This window comes from Marmota monax, unplaced genomic scaffold, assembly GCF_021218885.2.
Source record: "Marmota monax isolate L192 unplaced genomic scaffold, Marmota_monax_Labrador192_F-V1.1 WCK01_AAM20220418_F8-fsc00188, whole genome shotgun sequence".
NCBI classification, from domain to species: Eukaryota; Metazoa; Chordata; class Mammalia; order Rodentia; family Sciuridae; genus Marmota; species Marmota monax.
The window spans coordinates 2,898,256-2,918,114 of record NW_026692655.1 but is presented as its reverse complement, the minus strand read 5'-3'; the positions used below and the strand labels follow the sequence as shown (position 1 = coordinate 2,918,114).

Here is a 19,859-nt window from a genome sequence, read left to right as displayed (position 1 = left end):
TTGTGATAGGTTGTTCAGAAGCCCAACATTGCTCCATGCCCTGCATCTCTTTGAGGATTAAATTACTTTGCTGTTGTCTTCTGCTTTGTGTCACATGTCATCCCTGAAAACCCTTATATCTTCTAAATGCTTAAAATGGGAGGTGGGATCAAATGGTGGGCCCGATGTTGATTGTGTCACTTAACTAGCTGTGTGACCTTGGGCAAGTCACTTAACTCCTTCAACTGTTTCCTTATCAGGAAAATAAGGGAAATAAGAGACCCCCTTCCTAGATTGTTGGAACTACCTGTGAACATATGTTATAAGGGCTAATCACAGTTGCCAGGCACATACAAACCATGGAGTATGATAGCCATTTTTCACAAATATAAAAATTAAAGTATCTATTCCTTAGTTTAGATATTCTTCACTAAAATTTTAGCTCAGCCTAGGTTAAAACAAATAATCCTGAGCAGGAAATACTGGATGTGGGCTGTACTTTAAATCTTGGCTAATTTATAGTATTCAGTTGTAGGTCCTGCATTTTAAGAGGGACATTAACAGCTGGAACAGGTCCAGAAAGGAACAACTGGGCTGGTAAACAAACTTGAAATTGACCTATAAGGAATAATTAAAGACTCTGTGGGTGTTTGGCTCAGAAAAGACTCAGGCAGAAGGGATCAGTCTGCTGGGCTGTTGTGGGGAAGAGGGAACAAACTTAACAAAATAATGGTTTTGAGTATTTTTCTATTTTCCAGGCATTGAGCTCAGCCCTCTGCAAATATGATTTTTTTCCGTCTCCAAGACACTGTACATAGAGGATGCATGTGTTTGTATTCCTGTTGTACAAACGAAGCCACTGAAGCATGTGGGTGAAAGTGACTTGGTTCAAAGTTACCTGGCTAGTAGGTAGCAGGGCAGGGATGGAACCGGATCATTCTAATTCCATAGTTTGGGCACCTTCTATAGCCCATGGACTGTTCCAAGTGACCAGGAAAGGCAAGTCTGACTTTCAAAGGGTACAGCTGCCTGATACTTGTAAGGAAAGAATAATTTGACCATGACAGTCCGCTGGTAGCCCGGGAGGCTGCCTAGGTAGATGCTGGATTTCTGGCCATCAGAAATGTTCAAGTAGAGGCTGTAAGCATGACAGCTAGGGCGTGGGATAGGACTGTGACTCTACTGAATGCTTGTGCATTCTTGAAAGTTGCTTAACCTCTCTGAGCCTCAGTTTTCTTTTCCATAAACTGGGAATACTGGCTAATTCTAGAACAGTTGGGGAGAATTTAAAAAACACAGACCAAATTTTTAGCTAAGAACCTAGTATACATTATATATTAAATGAATAATTATCTATGATTTGCATATTTTCATCTGCAGCTCTCATTTATATGGTGACACTATCTACACACTTCATCACGGGGGTCAATTTCTGAGCTGAGCAGGTCTCTAGCAGCATGAGTTTTCTGAGGCAGGTAACTACTAGTTTCTGTCTCCTCTGGCCAGTGACAGGTTGGACTTGAAAATAGGGGCAGTAGAATAAATTAAAGAATGTTAGACTAAACTGTTAGGCAACAGAAGAGATATTATGAGAACGGAGATTAGAATTACTTTACCCATTGATCAAATATCAGATGGATTTCACTACGCTGTGTGGATCAAGGGACGTTCAATCAGTGAAGGCAGTGTTTGTCTTCAAAGGTCTGAAGGCCTGGGATGGCTCAAATAATCACAAAGAGATTAGCTAATAGGACTGAGTATCAGTCCATGCTGAATCTTTTGGGTTGGATTATAGCCCCATTGGCAGTTAGATGAGGGGTGCTTGGAGGCAGTGGTTTTGAGAAGATGACCTTGGAAGATCTGTTTCCTGGGACTTTCTCCTTTTGGTGGTCCCCAGGGTTTGTTTTAGCAGGCACAGTGTGACAATGTTGCAATTTTGTGTTTCTTGGGACATATTTCTAGTCATTTCACTGGGATATCTTCCAGGGCTTGGGAATATGCTAATCATAACAATAGATATATTGTTGGGCTTGGAGGAGGAAGACCCTCCAGGCAACCTTCTTTTCTCAGAGGGAACGGGCAGCATCCTCCCTCCTATCAGGATTCCATTCAGGTCCCTGTTCTGTACACATGACTTTAGGCTGATTGTAAACCACCATCAGCCATGGGCCCCACCAGAGGGAGGCATGGAGTTGGCTGCGAGAGGAGGAAAGCTTTAATTGCTGAAGTTCTTGATGCTTTCTTCCTCCTCCTTTTTGCAACAAGATAAGCAGATTCCAGTTGCTCTGGAAGATGCCTTCTTTTCTTCTGGTTTCCTCCTCCTTTCATCATTCCTCCTTAGCATTTTCTTCTTCTTTTCTGTTTTTTGACCTTCCATTACCTTCAATATGGCGGACCTGAGAGAGATCTTAAAAGTCATCTAGTGCAAGCTACTCATCCACTTTACAGATGAGAAGACTGTGGTCCAGAGGAGACTCACACAGTGAGTTCCTGGTAGACCCGTGTTTAGTGTCCTTTACTAATTATTACTAGGCTTATTTTTTCCTTTCTCTCCTCTTCCCTCTTTATTGCTCTCTTGATTTCTCTTTCCCTATCCTTTCTTGTTCATTTTAAAAATTTTCCATTTTATTTCTTGCCCAATATTATTATTATTATTTTTTTTGAGACAAGGTCTGCCATGTTGCCTATGTTGCCTTGGCTGGCTTTGAACACTCAATTCTTCTGCCTCAGCCACCTGGGTCTAGAGATCAAATTGCACTCAACTCCAACATCTTTATTAATCTCATGTTTCTTCATAAATCCCATGGTGATCAATGGAAAGGAAATCAGGACTTTGGGCAGCAGAAATGAGGGGGAAGTGTGTTGACAGGTTCTCCCCACCTCTGTTTCCCCACTGGGAAAGGCTGTCATTTGGGGTGAGCACCTTGATTTTCTTCTTCACAGTATCTACACCTCCATCCTACCCCACCACATCCCTGGAGGAGTTTGTATGTCTTTTTCATATGAAACATCCTTCATTTGCACTTGGATTGGCAAGGTGGCCTAAAGGGGTCCCAAGTTGGTAAGATTACTACCTTAGTCTATCCCTGAATGGAGATGATAATAGTACTTACTTCATAGGGTTGCTATAAAGATAAATATTTAATACATACAGAGCTTTTAGCCTAGTTCCTCACATAAGCTCCAACTACACCTTATTTGCTAACCTTATTAATTATAAATATTATTAGAGGAATTATTGTCCATAAGGCAATGTTGGAAGTCACAGATGTCATTCTAACATACGGAGGGAATCGAAGACTGTGAGTACATGACCCACCAGAGAAGCAATTTGGGTTTAAATTTAAAGTTAGGCTTGCTCAGAACTGGCCAGTTTCACAAGTCCTTGTGATAGTTTTCACTTTCTCCAAACCTGAACCACTTGCATAACATGCCACAAGTTTTGCTTAATTCACATACTGTTATTTATTTATTTATTTATTTATTTATTTAATATATACCGGTTTTTCTTTATTTATTCATCTATTGACAGACAACTAGGTTGTTCTGCAGTTGGCTATCGTAAATTGTGCTGCTATAAATATGGGTATGCAAGTATTGCTTTCAGTATGCTGATTTTAATTCTTTGGGGTAAATATCAGTGAGCGTATAGGTGGGCCATATGGAGATTATATTCCTAATTTTTTGAGGAACCTCCATACTAATTTCCATAGTGATTGTACTAATTTATAATCCCACCAACAGTGTATAAGTGTTCCTTTTTATCCACATCCTCTCCAGCACTTATTATTGTTTGCATTCATTATGATTGCCATTCTAACTGGAATGAGGTGAAATCTCAATGTAGTTTCTTTTTATTTATTTATTTATTTTGGTAGCAGGGATTAAACTCAGGGGCACTCAACCACTGAGCCACATTCTTGGCCCTATTTTGTATTTTACTTAGAGACAGGGTCTCACTGAGTTGCTTCGTGCCTCGTCTTTGCTGAGGCTGGCTTTGAACTCACAATTCTCCTCTCTCAGCCTCCCAACCCACTGGGATTACAGGCGTGTGCCACCGCGACCTGCTCAGTATAATTTTGATGAGCATTTCCCTGATAGATAAAGACATTGAACATTTTTTTCATATATTTGCTGGTTGTTTGTATTTCTTCCTTTGAGAAGTGTCTGTTTAGTTCATTTGCCCATTTATTGATTGGGTTGTTTTTATTAGTTTTTTTATGGTAAGTTTTTTTTTAGTTCTTTCTATATTTTGGATATTAATACTCTGTTGGAAGAATAGCTGGCAAATATTTTCTCCCATTCTGTAGATTCTCTCTTCATGCCCTCATTTTCTTTGCTGTGCTTTTTAACTTGATGCCTTCCCATTTACTGATTCTTGGTTTTATTTCTTGAGCTTTAAGGGTCTTGTTAAGGAAGTTGGCATCTGCACCAATATATTGAAATGATGACCCTATGTTTTCTTCTAGCAATTGCAAAGTTTTTGGTCTAATTCCCGGGTCTTTGATCCATTTTGAGTCGACTTTTATACAGGGCTAGATAAGAGGGATCTGTTTTTATTCTTCTACACATGGATATTCAGTTTTCTCAGTATCATTTTTTTTTAAAGGCCATCTTCTCTGATGTGTTTTTTGTTCCTTAGTCCAACCAATTTATGCTTTGGAGAATTATCATTTTTTTATTGCACAACACATCTTTTTGTGTTCTGGGAAATGGCTTACTGCAAAGAAACATTCTTCCTTGTGACTTAGATAAGACTCACAGATGATGCCCTGGTAGCCTATGACAAAGCCAGACCTCCAAATTCCCATTCTTTGTCTCATTCGCTAATCTGAACTATTCTCATTTACTATTCTGGTCGGTCAATGTCTGAGACCTGACCTGCTATTTATTTTTTAATTTGACTTTTATCTTAAACAATTTAAACATTATTAATATTATAGTGGAAGTGGTAAATCTTCTACCAAAATAAAATTCACTGCGATTTACCTCGCACACTATTATTGGCACACTTACTGGATTTTAGGGAACCTTGTCATGGGCATAAGAGACTCGGAATCCTCAGTTATTTTGGGGGCTGAGATCTAATCCACTGTAAATTTAAGGAATTGGGCCAGATAATTCTTTTCATGGCTAACTCTCTCTTCTTTTGTGACTAGGAGGATCTGATGAAATTGCATATGGTATTGATGGCATTCATCCCTCTGATGAGACTATGTTCCACTCATCACTTTGTTCTATAGACACAAATAGCCTAACTCTGGCCTTTTGTTTTGTAGTGATATTTTACTTCCAGAAGGATGATATCAGTGGGAAAAGCAGCTTCTAGTTGCTCAGAAAACTCCAACGACCGCACCAAATGGTCTCAGCTTCTAGGCTCATTTGTGCTTGAAGAAAACACAATCAGCTCGGCCAGTTGGCTTTCTTTGGATTTGTCATTTTCCCCTACCTGGTTCAGGTTGTCTTTTATTAAGGAGGGCTCCAAATTTGTATGTCTCCAACTTTGTACTCTCTGACATCCTCTTTTTTTTTTTTACAAAAAATATTTTTCATCTTTTAAAAGTAATATATAATATTCAAGCATTACAGAAATATTTAATGCAGGAAATAAAAGTCCCCCTTAGTCTCATTCTCAAGAGATAATAAAAAGTATAAACAGTTCTCGATCCATTTCTCTAGGTTTTTGTCCTTGTATGAGAACATTAATCCACACAAAAAAGTAAAAATGGGATCCTACCATAATACTCTTTTGCTACTTGGTCTCCCCACACCTGCCTGATTTAATCCTTCATCCAGGATATTTTTGACTTTTCTGCTTGGAATGAGGTCACCTGGCATGGCTCTGACTGATCATGTGATATTCATTACATGGTCATTTTTTCTCAGGGGTTCAGTTTCCTCACCTGTAAAAAGAGCAGCCTCCTCTAACTCCCTGTGATAGAAGGCTGAAGAAAGAGAAGGTTGTGTTTCAAAGTGTAGGTACCTGGCCAAGGGGTAGACCCTGGTGGACAATTCTGTGTCCTGTTCTACTGTGGTATTGAGTTTATAGCACTTACCGGACCCTGAAATTCTAGCTTCCCAATTTGTTAGTTGTTTGAACCTCCTTCTAGAGTTTAAGCTGTACGAGAGCAGGGACCCTGCTTATTCTGTTTGTTCATTGATGCCTCTGTCCTCAGAACTTAGAACAAATTATCTACTCTCAGTTGGGCTTCTAGTTGATAGATCCACCGAGAGAGAACAGGGCAGAGCAGAACTGGGCTGAGCCTGGGTAACAACTGGACAGTTGCCCACCATGTCCTGGAGGTCAGCATCATCCTGCAGGCCTCCTCTGCCAGCCTTGTTCCTGCACAGGTATCACTCTGTGGGTACTCTTGGCCACCTGGTGAATTAAACATCCTCTATTGTCCTGATTTTCTACAAAATTGTCTTCAACTTTATGCTATATGCTCGCCTCCAGACAGATTAGTCAGACTTTCTTTAAACCTTCAACCACACTTTGCACCCAGCCCATTTTAATTATAGTAATAACAGCGTTTTTTGTTTTGTACAGTTATGCACCAAATGCTGTGCCAACACTCTTCTCTCATTTAACACTTAGAGTAACCTGTCACTCCCATTCCACAGATAAGAAAAACTGAGGCTTTGAAATCTTAAAAGCAATTTTGCTCCAAGGGCATACACCTAGTAAGTGGTGTAACTAGAATTTCAGATTATAACTGATTCCCAAGATAGAGTTTTCCACTGCTGGGTCTTCTGTGATCCTACTCAACTTAAAGATTACGCATTGACAGGGGAAGGACCCATAGCCTTTACCTAGTCCAATCTCATTTTAGGCCTGGGGAAAATTAGACTCACAAAGTCAGGGGAGAGCCTGTAGGGAAAGGAACATCTTGCTCTGATCTCGAGATGGTCTAATTTTGAGGCAGTATGGAGCATCACGGCTTCGCCTGAGCCTCCTCAGCCTATTTTTCAGGAGGTATAGATTTTTTACATTCCAAGACAAATTCTATGAGTTCCTTCAAGCCCCCTCTCTCTGGGCATGATGCAATCTTTTTCTTGGCTCCTGTGGAGAATTTTTCTCTTCTACTAGATGTTTTGGGTCACAGTGATAAAACTACCTCCAATGAAATTCATGCTTTTTGCAGAAATAAAGCCATTTTAGAAAGTTTGTCTTGTCCTATGGAAGAGGCCTCTCTGCAGGCCTAGCTTACCATGGGAAGCAACCCTATCTGCAGTGGCTCAGATATTTTGAAAGGCCTAAAGTTCAGACATGGCCTGTCAGGCAGCAAGGATGAGGATGAACCCCTCACTGCAACAGCGAGAGAGCCAGGACTGAGCTGCCATAGCTAGTGCACTCTCTCACTGGGACTTATTTCTTGGAGCAAAAAGAGGTCATGGTAAGACACAGCAGAGTTTCGGGATTGGTGGGTTGGATTTCTTCAGGTCCTGGGTTTCTGCAGAGCCAATAAGAGGAGGACGTGAACAGGCATATGGGGACAAATGAATTTGGTTAAGAAACACTGAGTTCCACTGGGATGATGCTTTGTGAGAGGAAACGGAGCCAGTTGAAGACTGTAGGAAGTACCAGGGATATGTCCCTTGTCTTGTTTGCCTTTGGCATGCACGAAGGAATTCATTAAGTTCTTAGCCTTTGAGAGGCTTACAATCCATCAGGAGAGCTGCAAGTCCCTCCACAAATATATGGAAATATATTGAGCAAGCTGAGAAACAACAGTAATACCTACATTTCCAAGGAGATTTAATATAGAAAGGAGAGTCTGTGACCAGTTGTGGGTAGGGACAGTGTGGCAATCCAGGGGATACCAAGAAGGAAGCGTTGCTAGAGATGGGTCTCCATACATCCATGGGATCTCAGAGACACGGAGAGGGAATTACTATTGGTTAAGGGCTTGTGTTCTGCTAAGAAAAAGCATTTGGAATGGAGCTTCATTATTTATCAGTGAAATTATTATCCTTAGTCTTTAAGATGAGGAAATCGAAGCTCAGAAAATGTTGAGCCAACTGCCAAGATCCTACGGGAAGCAAGTGGATCCAAATCAGATTAGCTTGAAACCAGAGCTGGCTCAGAGGTCTTTCTAGGCAGAATTGAAGGGAGGGGAGTTTCCAGATTTATGGAGGGGGTTGGAAACACTGCAAGGTGAGACTTACAGACAATGAGAAATCCGTTTTGGGTTGGGATTTGGTTTGTGTGAAGTAAAGCAGCTGGAAATAGAGATGGGGGTTGCAAGGGTGGCGAGTTGAATTTTGTGTTATTCTCAAACCTGGTGTTTTCAGGAGAAGGGCAGCATGGCTACAAGAGGCATGAGATGCATCTATCTGTAGGTACTGTGACAGTATTGCTGAGTGATAAAAGGAAGACGAAGAACACGGTGTTTAGAGTAATTCCTTTTTTTTTTTTTTTTTGTACAGCACAAATGGCTTATTACTGTAGCACAGAAGTTAAAAATGGTTCCTGGAGCCACACTGCTACTTCCAGGCTGGATGATCCTTGGGAAATTCTTTAACTTCCTCCCTACAATGGGATGAAGAATACTGTGTGCTTTATGGAACTGTTCTGAGGATCAGCATGGGTTCAGAGACACTCAACTTCTAGAATGGCATCAGGCACATGAGCACTTATATTTGGGTTATTATTATGTTATTCAAATCATCTGGGAGCATGAATATCCAACTGTTAAATGATTTATCCTAGGGAATAAAATTCAGTGTATTTTTGTTTTGAAACGTTTCTCCCTATGTTGTTTTAATATTTTAAGGCAAACAAGTGTAATATTTATAATGTAACAAACCAAAAGACAGGAAAACAAAATAAAAAGCCAGCAGGTCTATTTCAAGAGTTGATATTGGGAGACTTTATTTCTACTGTATTTTTTTCTTCTATTAGCAACAGGTCTGCTAGGGACGTGTTGGGAGGTATCTCTGGTATCAATCAGAAAGCTACTGAAAACCGGTGTCTGAGACAGCATTGTCCAGGGTCCTACATCTGGAGTGATGCTCGTGGTCATAAAGGAAGACTGGCTCGGTCCTCGCTCCCTCCCCCTTTGTCCTCACCCTGACACATCTGGACTGGGTGTGGCTTCCTGGTATAGAGAAGTTCTGAGGTGCCCATTGGGTCTGCTTTGGGAGTGGCAATCTTGGACATGTGGTGGGATCTCTGGCTCTGGGGATGGGACTGACTCTCTGACCTCTCATACAGAAGATAAAGGGAGACTGGGGTTACTCAGTCCTGCAATTTTGGAAGGTTAGTGGTGAGACTGACAGATCCTTGATCTGAGTACCAGGGACCAATAGTTAAAAAAATTCTGTTCCTGGTCATGAAAACCAAAGGTTGACCAGTAGAATAGAGGAAAGGAACCAGGGGAAGGAGGAGGGGAGAAAGGGGGATGTATTGGGGATTAATATTGGCCAAATTGTATTGTTATGTTGTGTGCATGAATGAAGAGGTAACCATTATGTACCATTATAATGCACCAATAAAAAATGTGAAAAATTGTGTTCCTGGGCCAGAGGCAATGCTGTCCCTCTTCCTGACTTCCCAACTCAGAAATTTTCTCCCATAATCCTAAATAGCTCTTTCAATTGAATGGTTTTGTCCACAAGGCATCTGGGACAGAGAAGAAAAGATGCCATGTAGTAAATCATCTCCACCCTTCCACTGAGCTCTGCATAGATGCCTTCCTGATGGGCGTGAAAATTAGTGAAATTCTGTGCAAAGGGTGGAGATTGGAAACACACGTCTATTATAGATGCCTCTTAGGTTTGTTATAACCTGGAACAAGCTGGAAGAGATAAGCTCTTGAATACCTGGAGAGGCAAACTCATCTCCACCACCTTCCTCATCCACCTCAGGCTCCTCCCCCTTCTACTCTGCTTCATTTGTGGAGTTGTGATGGCAGCGGAACAATTAAAAGAGTGATTTCTAGAGTCAGACTTGGTTTTCAATCTTGGCTCTGCCTCTTACTAGTTATCTCACCTTGATCAAGTTACGTGACCTGATGGTATCTTCATTTTGTTGCCTATAAAATGGGAATATAATGCTATTTACATCTCAGTTTTTTTTGTGTGTGAGAATTATGAGATGAGGTATATGATGTTGTTAGTAACAGTACCTAGGATTCCATAAATATTCAATAAGTACTAAGGATTATTACTGGTGAGTTGTTGCAGTCTGGGCTGAGCTGGGTCAACATGAGAAGGACAGAAGAGAAGGCTCAGGAAGAAAGGGATATTTGGCTGCCTGTGCTATCTATTAACATAAAAGATACATACGCTCTGTGCCTCAGCAACTCCATTTCTTGTTTCTGTTATCTGCCTGGAGAAATGACACATGTGTTCACAAAGATGTATGTGCACCGTGACTACTGTAGCACGAATTGCAGTGGGAAAATTAGGGAAAAAATGTATAAATGCCTATCAATAGGGAGATGGCAGAATACAATTAGAACTCCATAGCATAAAATGCTCTGCAGTGGCTAAAGGAATGAGGTACCTCAACAGGTAAGGCTTCCCAAGACACACAGAAACATGAGCAAAACAAACTGCGGAATTATGTTGGCAAAGTGAGTGCAAGAAATGAGTGGGTGTATGTGGTGTGTGTGTGTGTGGCTATACACACGTGTATTTGTATGTAGAATATAATGCATACGAATAAAAATGATAGAGAGGGATAACAGTTGGAGGGTCCTGGAGGTCATTATCAAAGGGGGCTTTGGGCTTAAATATAGTATTAGAATTTCTTTAAAAAGTATGCATATATTTTACCATTAAGAATGATCAAGAGGGCTGAGGTTGTGGCTCAGTAGTAGAGCACGTTCCTCCCATATATGAGACACTGGGTTCGATTCTCAGCACCGTATATAAATAAATGAATAAAATAAAGGCCCATCAACAACTGAAAAATTAAAAAAAGAATGAAAACACAGGAAGAAAGGCCTTTCTAGTTAAGAACAGGAAGACTATGGCTCTCTCAAACCAAAGTCCTCATGGGAAATTCCTGCTCTCCTCTCCTAATCTTCTTTCCACCTCTGTGGCCCACTGGCAGAGAGAGGGGACTGTTTTCTTGATGTCTGTAGCAGTTCACAGGAGTGCAGAGTGTGGGTGTATATCAGTGTATATCCACCTATATGATCTATCTCTCTATATTGATAGATCTATCAGCGTATATCTATCTATATAGATATACTGTATACATACACACACAGACATACACAGACATATTTCAGTGTGGTGGGTTGGGAGCAAGGAAATCTGTATTTGAATTCTGGCTTTACTGTGAGATTAACAGCCTGGTTACTTGTGATTACCAAGTGGAAAATCACTTTTCCTCTCCAAACCTCAGTTTTCTCAGCTCTAAAATGGGCACAGTGACCACAGTCTGCTGTCTACTTTTCAAGGTGATGGGCTTGGAGCTATGTGATACTCTAACCCATAAAGAGCTTTGGTAAGAGTACAGCAGATCTACCTGGCAGCCAGGCTTGCGGCGGCCTTGCCGCAGTTCTGTGGTGCTGGGGAGGGTTGCAGAATGCAGTGTGTAGCAATAAACACGCAGCTATCAAAAAGCTGGAGACCACGGCAGTTAATCTGTTTGGTGTATAAGATACTAACATGCTTTGTGGAAGGGCAGACAAAGGGGTAAAGAAAGAAGGACAGGGTCCTGAGATCAAATAAATGGGACAGTGGCCTCTGGACATCTGGGAGTCCTAAGCAATCCTCCTGTTATGCACACTGTTATACAGTGTGCACAGGAAGGCTGCTAAGTGAGCTCCTTGGAGAAAAAACAGACTTCCTTCTTCTGACTATTTTGATTCACCTCCTCTGTTGATCCAGGCAGGCCCTCACTGATATGACCCAAGGCCCCAGGGGGCCTGGATTAAAGGTTGATTCCTTGGGTGGTCCTTCTGTCACACAGAGTTCCTAGCTATGTAAATGAGAGCTTTTGGTTCACTAGGTCTTCAGGGACCAGAACCAGTTCAGGGATGGAGCTAGCTCCCTGAGGAGTCCTCTTGATGTGCAAGGGTTAATATTTATGAGACTGACGGTGTTTGAGAGAACTGAAGGAAGGAAAGTGCAATGGTAGTCAGGGCATAGGGACCAGTATACAAATGCTGCGTGTGCAATGTCTGGGGCATGACTTTGAGGGTCCTGTCACTCCATAACCTTGAGGAATTCATGTATCCTCTCTTCCTCTAAAAAATAAAAGAGTCGATTTATGTCAGAGGTTTTGGTCAGGATGATTTAGATTCTTTCTGCTCAAGCCTTCTGTCCATGTAGCAATAGTATCCCCTGGGAGCTATCAGAAATGCAGATTCTCAGGCTCCCCAGGCCGACTTGGCCAGCAGCTGTGTCTTTGTTACACTCTCTGTGATTCCCATGCACACAGGAGTTTGGAAAGCACTGACTTAGGGACTCCTCTTGACCTTGCAGATTTCTCTATTCTCATCCTGGGAAATTCTGTTTCAGCAATTTACAAATATATAATTTACTTTATTTAATTTTAATTTTAAAATATTTCGCAGTGTTGAAGATCAAATCCAGGGCCTTGCCCATGCTAGACAAATGCTTACACCTCTGGCTCTGACTTTGATTAATTTCTAAAATCATTTATTGAGATATGATTGACATATAAGAAGCTGTACATATTTAATGTAGAGAACTTGATGAGTCTGGAGTTAAGTGAAATCATCTTCACAATCTATGCCATAAACATATCCATCATCTCCAACGGTTTGCTCCTGTCCTCTCATTTATTGTATTTATTGTTATTTTTGTAATAAGAATATTTAAGATTTACCCTCTTAGAAAATTTTGGGGACTCTGTCTTTTTGACAAACCCCTCACAGTGAGGGACTACCGAATTGTAGAACTTTCTAGACCTTTTGCTGCCCCGAGACTCCAAAGGACAGTGTGATATCTGGTGCGGGACAGGTGGGTAAGTCGAGAATGTACCCAGTCGGGAGCTGAGGCTTCTTCTTTCTGTGCCTGGGGGTCTCCTGTCTACGGGGCTAGACAGAATGCTGCCCAGGAGCCATTGCCCATTTCACGGCTGGGATTAACGTTTGTTGGCAGTTCCCTGTTAAGATGGTAAACTCATTTAGCAACGGACACTGAAAAACAGCCGAATTCAAAGGCAGAGAGTGGTAATCTAATTGCACTGAATTAGCCTCAGGAGACTGGGACAATCTCAACTTCAGGAAACCACAAAGGGCTCCTTTATAGAGTTTGAAAAGCTCTGGGGTCTGGGCAGCCCTCATAAGGGCCTGCATTACAAAGCCTGGGCCCTGTTAGCTTTGTTTCCTTTAATGTGCTCTCTGAATGGATTTGCTGGCTCCCCCTATGGTGTTTTCGGTTGTGTTAGGCTTAACGGAGGTTCCTTCAGGGGAGACGGCTGGAGTTCAGCATAGAGTCCTGAGGACTGACCAGGTCTGAGGGTTCGTCCTTGGACCTTGGCATTTTCCGGTGGATCCTTCTGGCTTATGCTGAGGTGCTTCTCATTTCTTAAAACCAGGCTTTTCCATAACCATGGTGATTTCCTCTTAATAATTCTTTGTCACATTGTGTATGTTTATTGCCCAGTTTGTTTATTTAAAAAAATAAAAAATACCCAGAGAGGATGTGTTGATGGTATGCTTTAGTCAGTTTATACCCATCAGATGGTAAATTGGGAATCAGGAAATGGGGAGCATTAGCACTGTGAAGGTTTGTCACTAACCTGCATTTTATTTATTCTTCTGCAGCAAATGATAAACCTCAATTTACAAAAGAAGGATTTCTTCTAGGCTTCTCCTGGGAAGCAGATTTCCACTCTCTGTTTGCACACCTCCACTGACAGGAACCTTCACTACCACTGAGGAAGCCCTTTGCACCATTTGACAGAGCTACCAGAAAGTTCTGAATTACATTGAGCCAGAATTTATGTGTATGCATTAAAAAAAAATCTACCAATTCTTCTCTTGTAGTTACATAGAATAAATCTAATGTTTCCCAATATGGGGTCCCTGGGCACCTAGGAGGCGCATGAAATAGTAATGAGGACTCAGAATCCATCTTAAACAAGCCAAAGACTGACAAACTACATGTTCACATCTGGCAAAGCTTTATGGATTATTTCAAAAGCATCACATATCTTCAGTTTTGTTTCTTCTTAGGTCAATGGAGTGGCGTTGTGCTGTGATATTTGGTATTTATGGCAGTTATGTATGCCTTTGATTAATAAAGATGGAAAAATAAGTTAATACTGAATGGGATTTAGTAAATAAATTTCTAAAGCGTAGGCTTTGTGGAGTAGTCATGCTAAGAAGAATTATTGATAGGAAGTATGAAACTTTGGTCTGTCTGTCTTGCATCATTTTTTCAGACTGAAGACAGTGATCAGGTATCACATTTTCTCAATATTCTAAGCTTTTCTTGGGGGAAATTGACACATTTATAGTATCTGTCAGTAATCCTGTCCAGGTTAGGATAATCCTCCAAAGAGTGAAGTGGCTTTGTGAAGTTCTCAATTCTTTCAGGTCTTGACCTGGGATATACCTTGGTATGGCTATATATTTTTTGGTAGTAATTAAAATATTCTGCAATAGCTATAACCCAAACTGTGCTGTGATGGAAGAGGTTGAACGATACAGCTAAAAATAATTTTAGAGACAGTGATTGGTCAAATCCTTTCATTTTACAGGTGGGGAAATTGAGGGCCGGAAAGGTCATAGAACCCTCTCAAGGTCACACTCAGCTAAACTCTAGATCCTGGATCTGCGGCCTTTGGGCCAGTGCGGCTTTGCCTAACGCGTACTTTAAAACCCTCGAATAGAATTAAGATGGCCATGCGGGGAGACAGTGCCATCCATCTTAAAAATCATTCTGGCTTCTGCCAGCTGATGAAGGAAATAAAGTTAATGACGCCCACATAAATGTGACGCTGTTGCAGGACGCAAGCACAGGCTGCCTGGAGGAGAGCTCTGTGGGCCTTCTGAAGAAGGAGAAGGACGCTTTTAGTGTAGCTTTAAAGGAAGAAGTGTCTCCTTTTCTGCAAGGACAGGGACTGTGACATCTGCCCTGCAGAGAGCCTAGCTTTGGACTGGACACGTATGCACATGCTAAGTAAGTGTCTGGTGAAGAAATGAAGGCAGGGCCACCACTAGAACCAATTCATCCTGAGCCTTTGTGGGTCTGGGGCCCTGTCTTTGATAAAGAGCATGCCAGAGGCCGAAGGGAACTTACAAGGGTTGGATTCAGTCATTTGAATTGCAAACTGAGTCCTCACCGTGGAAGGAGCTTGTTATGGCCAAGCTGTGGGATGGGAGCAGAGCTGGCTCTAGAAGCAGGGGCTCTCAGATCATAGCCACACTGCTCTTTCACTGCACCATATAGTTACAGCCTCTTTCATAAGATAGTCTCAAACACAAATTCCCTAAATGTTCCCTGATAGGTCATTACCAGTTTGGCAAATATGCAGATGTTCGTGTGCTGATCCATAACTCCATTTACTGGCTTTGGGTCCCTGTCCAGGCTGACACTTGGGAAGGAAAAAAATGACTCCCCCCCACCCCTGTTAAGGTTTCTAAACCCAAAAGGAGGGTGTACTGATTGACATTTTTTGTTGGTCCTGATGCAAACTTGCCCAGCAGCCTCCCCTTTCCTTAGGAAAAAGTCCTTGGCCTATTTCAGAAGCTCTTAGACACTTTCCGCAGTATCAAAAATGCAGCAAGTAAGACTCAAGGCAGGGTATAACTATGTCACCAAGAGAAAAAGATCAAGGTGGTCATCTGCCCCCTTTTTAAAAAATATTCATTTTTTTAGTTGTAAGTGGACACAATATCTTCATTTCATTTTTATGAGAAGCTAAGGTTAGAACCCAGTGCCTCACGTATGCTAGGCGAGCACTCAACCACTGGTCACAACCCCAGCCCCCCATCTGCCCTTCTTGACAAGCTGGGAGACCCAGCTGCCAGAAGGGCCACCTCAAGCGAAGTTTATTTACTTTTCAACTGGGTAGTTATTTTTAGGACTGCAGTATAAAACAATGTGCTTATCATGTTCCTTTTGATCCTAGTGTGTTTGAAACATCTCCCCTTCAAGCTCTAATGACTTTTCTTGGTAAATGAGTACCATATTTAATACAAAACCCGTGCGAAATACCATCTTACTGGAATGGGAGATGGAAGGGGCACATGAAGAAAACCTAATCATGTTTTGGGAGAGCCACACATAGATTAGACTACATCTATCTTCCTATCTTTATTCCCTTCTGAAGCACAAGCTAGGCCCCCCCCCTTTTTTTTGTTTCACTGGGAGGGTTTGTATATCTCCTTGGGGACATTTTTCTAAAGGAAGCTAGAATTTCTTATTTTAACTTCCTTATTATAACTCAGATGTTAAAAGCAAATCATTAAAAATTTGGTCATTTCAAATGGCAGATCAAAACTTGGGCAATTGAGTCTCCTTTTCCTGCCCTCCCCCCAATGTCTGGAGATATTTTTGATTGTCATGACTGGAGGTGGGAGGGGAAGGGAAGCTGCTAAACATCCTACAGTGCACAGGATAGCCTTCGTAGCAAAGAATCGTCCTGTTCAAAATGCCAATAGTGTAGAAGTGGAGAAATGCTATTTATTGTGGGTCTGTTTGACTTGTTGATAAAGCAAAAGAATTTTGGGGTCCTACCAGACCTGTCCTGGACAAAAGCCTCTGTAAGGGCTCTGGGGATTAAAGCCAAGTTACCTCTGGCTTGAAAGATGGTTTGAAAGGGACGTGTTCCCATCATCACAACAAAATGTTTTTGTCTGTTATTTTTGGTTTGTCTGGATATAAGACTCCATCTCCCAAATGAGAAAAAAATTTAGTTTATTGAATTCTAGAATGCCACCTGCAGTATTTTAGAACCTCAGGCTTTACAAAAACCAGAGCAGGAACTTCTGCCAAATCACCTCCTTTTTCTTATAGGGACACAGTTGATGAGCGCCGCAATGCTGTTGGTCTCCTAGGACCCCAAGTCTCCCTTTCTAAGGCTTTGATTCGTTCTCTGTGTTGGCATCACATGAGATTCTGTCCGTACTCTCTTCAGTTGTTGTTCTGTTTGTTTTGCTATCATTTTTGCCATTTCATTGCTTATAGGTTGCAGCAGCAGCCCCTCTGTTAGTGAGTGCTTTCCGAGCCCCCACTATTTTTCAGCAAGGTGGGCAGCTGGCATATCTTAATCTAAGGAGTGCCTGGGACAATTGGATTGGTTCATCCCAAAGCAGCGCCTTAGGGGAGAAGGGGGTATTCAACCGGGGACTGCTAGGGAGCTGCCAGCACCCATTTACCCATTTTAATAAGTCTCCAGGTTTTAATACTTCTCTATTTTCATCTAAAATTTGAAAAAAATAAAAGAATGAGAAATGGAAATACCCATTGAAGAAAGACAATCTACTCAGTTTGCCTCCTTCTGACCTTTTATTTTCTTTCATCTGTCTGAAAAAATTGCTTAGGGTACTCCCCTGGTTCAATTCCCCATATTTATGGTTCAGAAATGGAGTTGCTCCTCAAATGAAGTATCTATTCCTATATTTTGAAAGTGCCATGGCACCACTGCTTTTCCAGCCTGCTATAGTTGTGACTCATTTTTTTTCCTGATAAACACATGGAATTGTGTCTTACATCCATTGAAGCTCATGTGTGCCTTCACACACGTAGGGGACAGAGATGTAAACTGATGCTTCCTGATAGGCCATTACCAGTTTACCTGAAGAATTAATGCAGCAGTAGATTCGTAACCTTATCAAAATGATTACAATGCAGACCTTTTAGACTGAGTCTCCTTTTTGTGAAAGACAATGTCTGGGAATGGAAAATCAGGCATCGCATACTGTTCATCAAGAAAAAAAGGAGTATGGAGAGGGTAGAACGATGTGCTTGTCCTATTAATTTGCTCTTTAATCTCTCTGGTTCAGTTCTGTCTCGGGTAAGACAAACAGAGAATCAATTTGCATACAAATGTTACCAAGTACCCCATCTCTACAGCATTTCACAGTTCTACCAGGTATAAAGGGGGGACAGGATCGGATAGTATTAAGAGGACACTTTCTGCTTTAAAGTAGGTAAAATTTACAAGGCCTTGAACTACTGTACTTTTTTCATTCTACCTGATAACTTGACTATTTACATTCTGAGCTGTGGTCAGGATAGTGACCTAACAACCAATTATTCAAACCAGAGATTAGAAACTGTAGAATTGGAGCTTTGGGTACCTCAGAGAAGAGGGGGATCTTGTCTTCATCTGGACAGAAAGACATAAAGAGAGAGACTTACATATAGAAATTTAAAATTTTTGGGGGAGGTGTCATTCATTTAATAGACAAATCAATGGAGTAATCAAACAAACAATTTTTACTCAATGTATTAAAAAAGAATTATTTGCTGTTTTATGATGGGAGAGGATAATATTTGGTGGTCACTGAGTTATTTGAAACAACTGTAGTGGGGTTTTTCAAATGTCTTTTAATCCAATGCCATGGTAAAACATGAGAAGCAGGCATCTAAAATGAGGAAGATTAATGATCCTTGCAAGCTGTGGAAGAAGAATAATTTTTTTTCAATTCATATAAATGGAATTTATCATAACCATCTCTGAAGATGGCATGATTCACTCACTTACAAAAGGCCCATCTATTTCAATACTTCCTAAAGAGATGATTTTTCACTTTTCACTTGTACTAAGACAAGAATGCCAAGCCTGTAGGCAGAAAAAATTTAACGTAGGAGACAATGGATAGGGAAACTCAGCTATAGAGTCAAGGATAGGGATAAATTAAGAAACAAAACAAAGAGGCATTATCCATTAGTTCAAGATCTGCTGCTAACAGAGTAGTTTGTAAAGGTGGGTAGGGGAAAGGAGAGAGTCAAAGTTTGATAGGGGGAACGTTTCACAGTATCTGTTCTTAAATTCTTTCTGCACCCAAGTTCAGGGCTTTACAAACGGAGGTCATAACTCTCTTGTTTCCTAGCACTAAGCCTCAGTAAACCCCTCCCTGTCCCCCCGCAGAAAAAAGAAAACAACAACAACAAAAAGGATAGAAAATGGTATGTTTTGTGTCCAGCGAGTTGGAGTGCAACCTTCCCTATCACCGCTAGTTGTCACTTGGCTCCCAGACGGGAGAGCTGAGGTTTTCGGCACTGCGGTTACAGAGAATGCAGTCCTAATTAAACTGGGTAACTCCTAAAGCTTCCCCTTAAAGTCCTCAACCGAGTGAAAGCTAATATGCACAGGGGGCCGGGAACCAATGTCGGGGTGTAGCAGGCAGAAGTACAAACAAACCGCAAGAAACAGGCAAACAGCTGCCAGAGCTGAGACTGTCTCAGACCTCCACGCACAAGCCAGACACCCTGCGGGCGGGGGGTGGGAGGGGAGAAGGGGGCGGGGGATGGAAGGACCCGATTGCAGCGGTACACAGCAACCCCCTCCCTCAAATGATGGGACCACGGGCAGAGTCAAGCGTCTGTACTCCTTCCCCCCATTTCCAACAGAGCGATATGGTCGGTAGAAAATTGCATACCTGAAGAATACAATGGTCTCCCAAAGGTAGAGTCGAAGAGTATTGAAGCTGTACATTTTTCAGGTCCTTGTGCTTTGTAGTCCACGAGTTTCGGGGGCAAAAAAAATGTTTCAAATTGGCACTTACAAAACCAGCGAGAGCTATTGGAAAAATAATCCAGATGTTAAGGGTAGGTGAGGAATAGGGGTGCGGAGAGAGAGCCTCAGGGGAAATTGGAGCGAGGAGGCTGTAGGTACCACGGACAGCGGCGGCCGCGTAGCGTTTCAGCACCACGGAGAGCGTCCAGCCCCGCTTTTCAGGAGCGCGAAGAGTATTGCTGTTTGTTAAACTCCAGCG

General features: G+C 41.7%; 1 protein-coding gene across 2 annotated transcripts in view; it reads right to left on the bottom strand.

Moving 5' to 3' along the window:
- Nucleotides 1-19,579, bottom strand: part of Glra1 (glycine receptor alpha 1) — a 77,039-nt gene extending 57,460 nt beyond the window's left edge. For both annotated transcript variants that reach the window (XM_046446409.1, XM_046446410.1), the window contains exon 1: nucleotides 19,524-19,579. In XM_046446409.1, the coding sequence (XP_046302365.1) occupies nucleotides 19,524-19,579 (56 nt within the window). The remainder of the gene's footprint in view (nucleotides 1-19,523) is intronic.
- Between the last annotated feature and the right edge of the window lie 280 nt (nucleotides 19,580-19,859).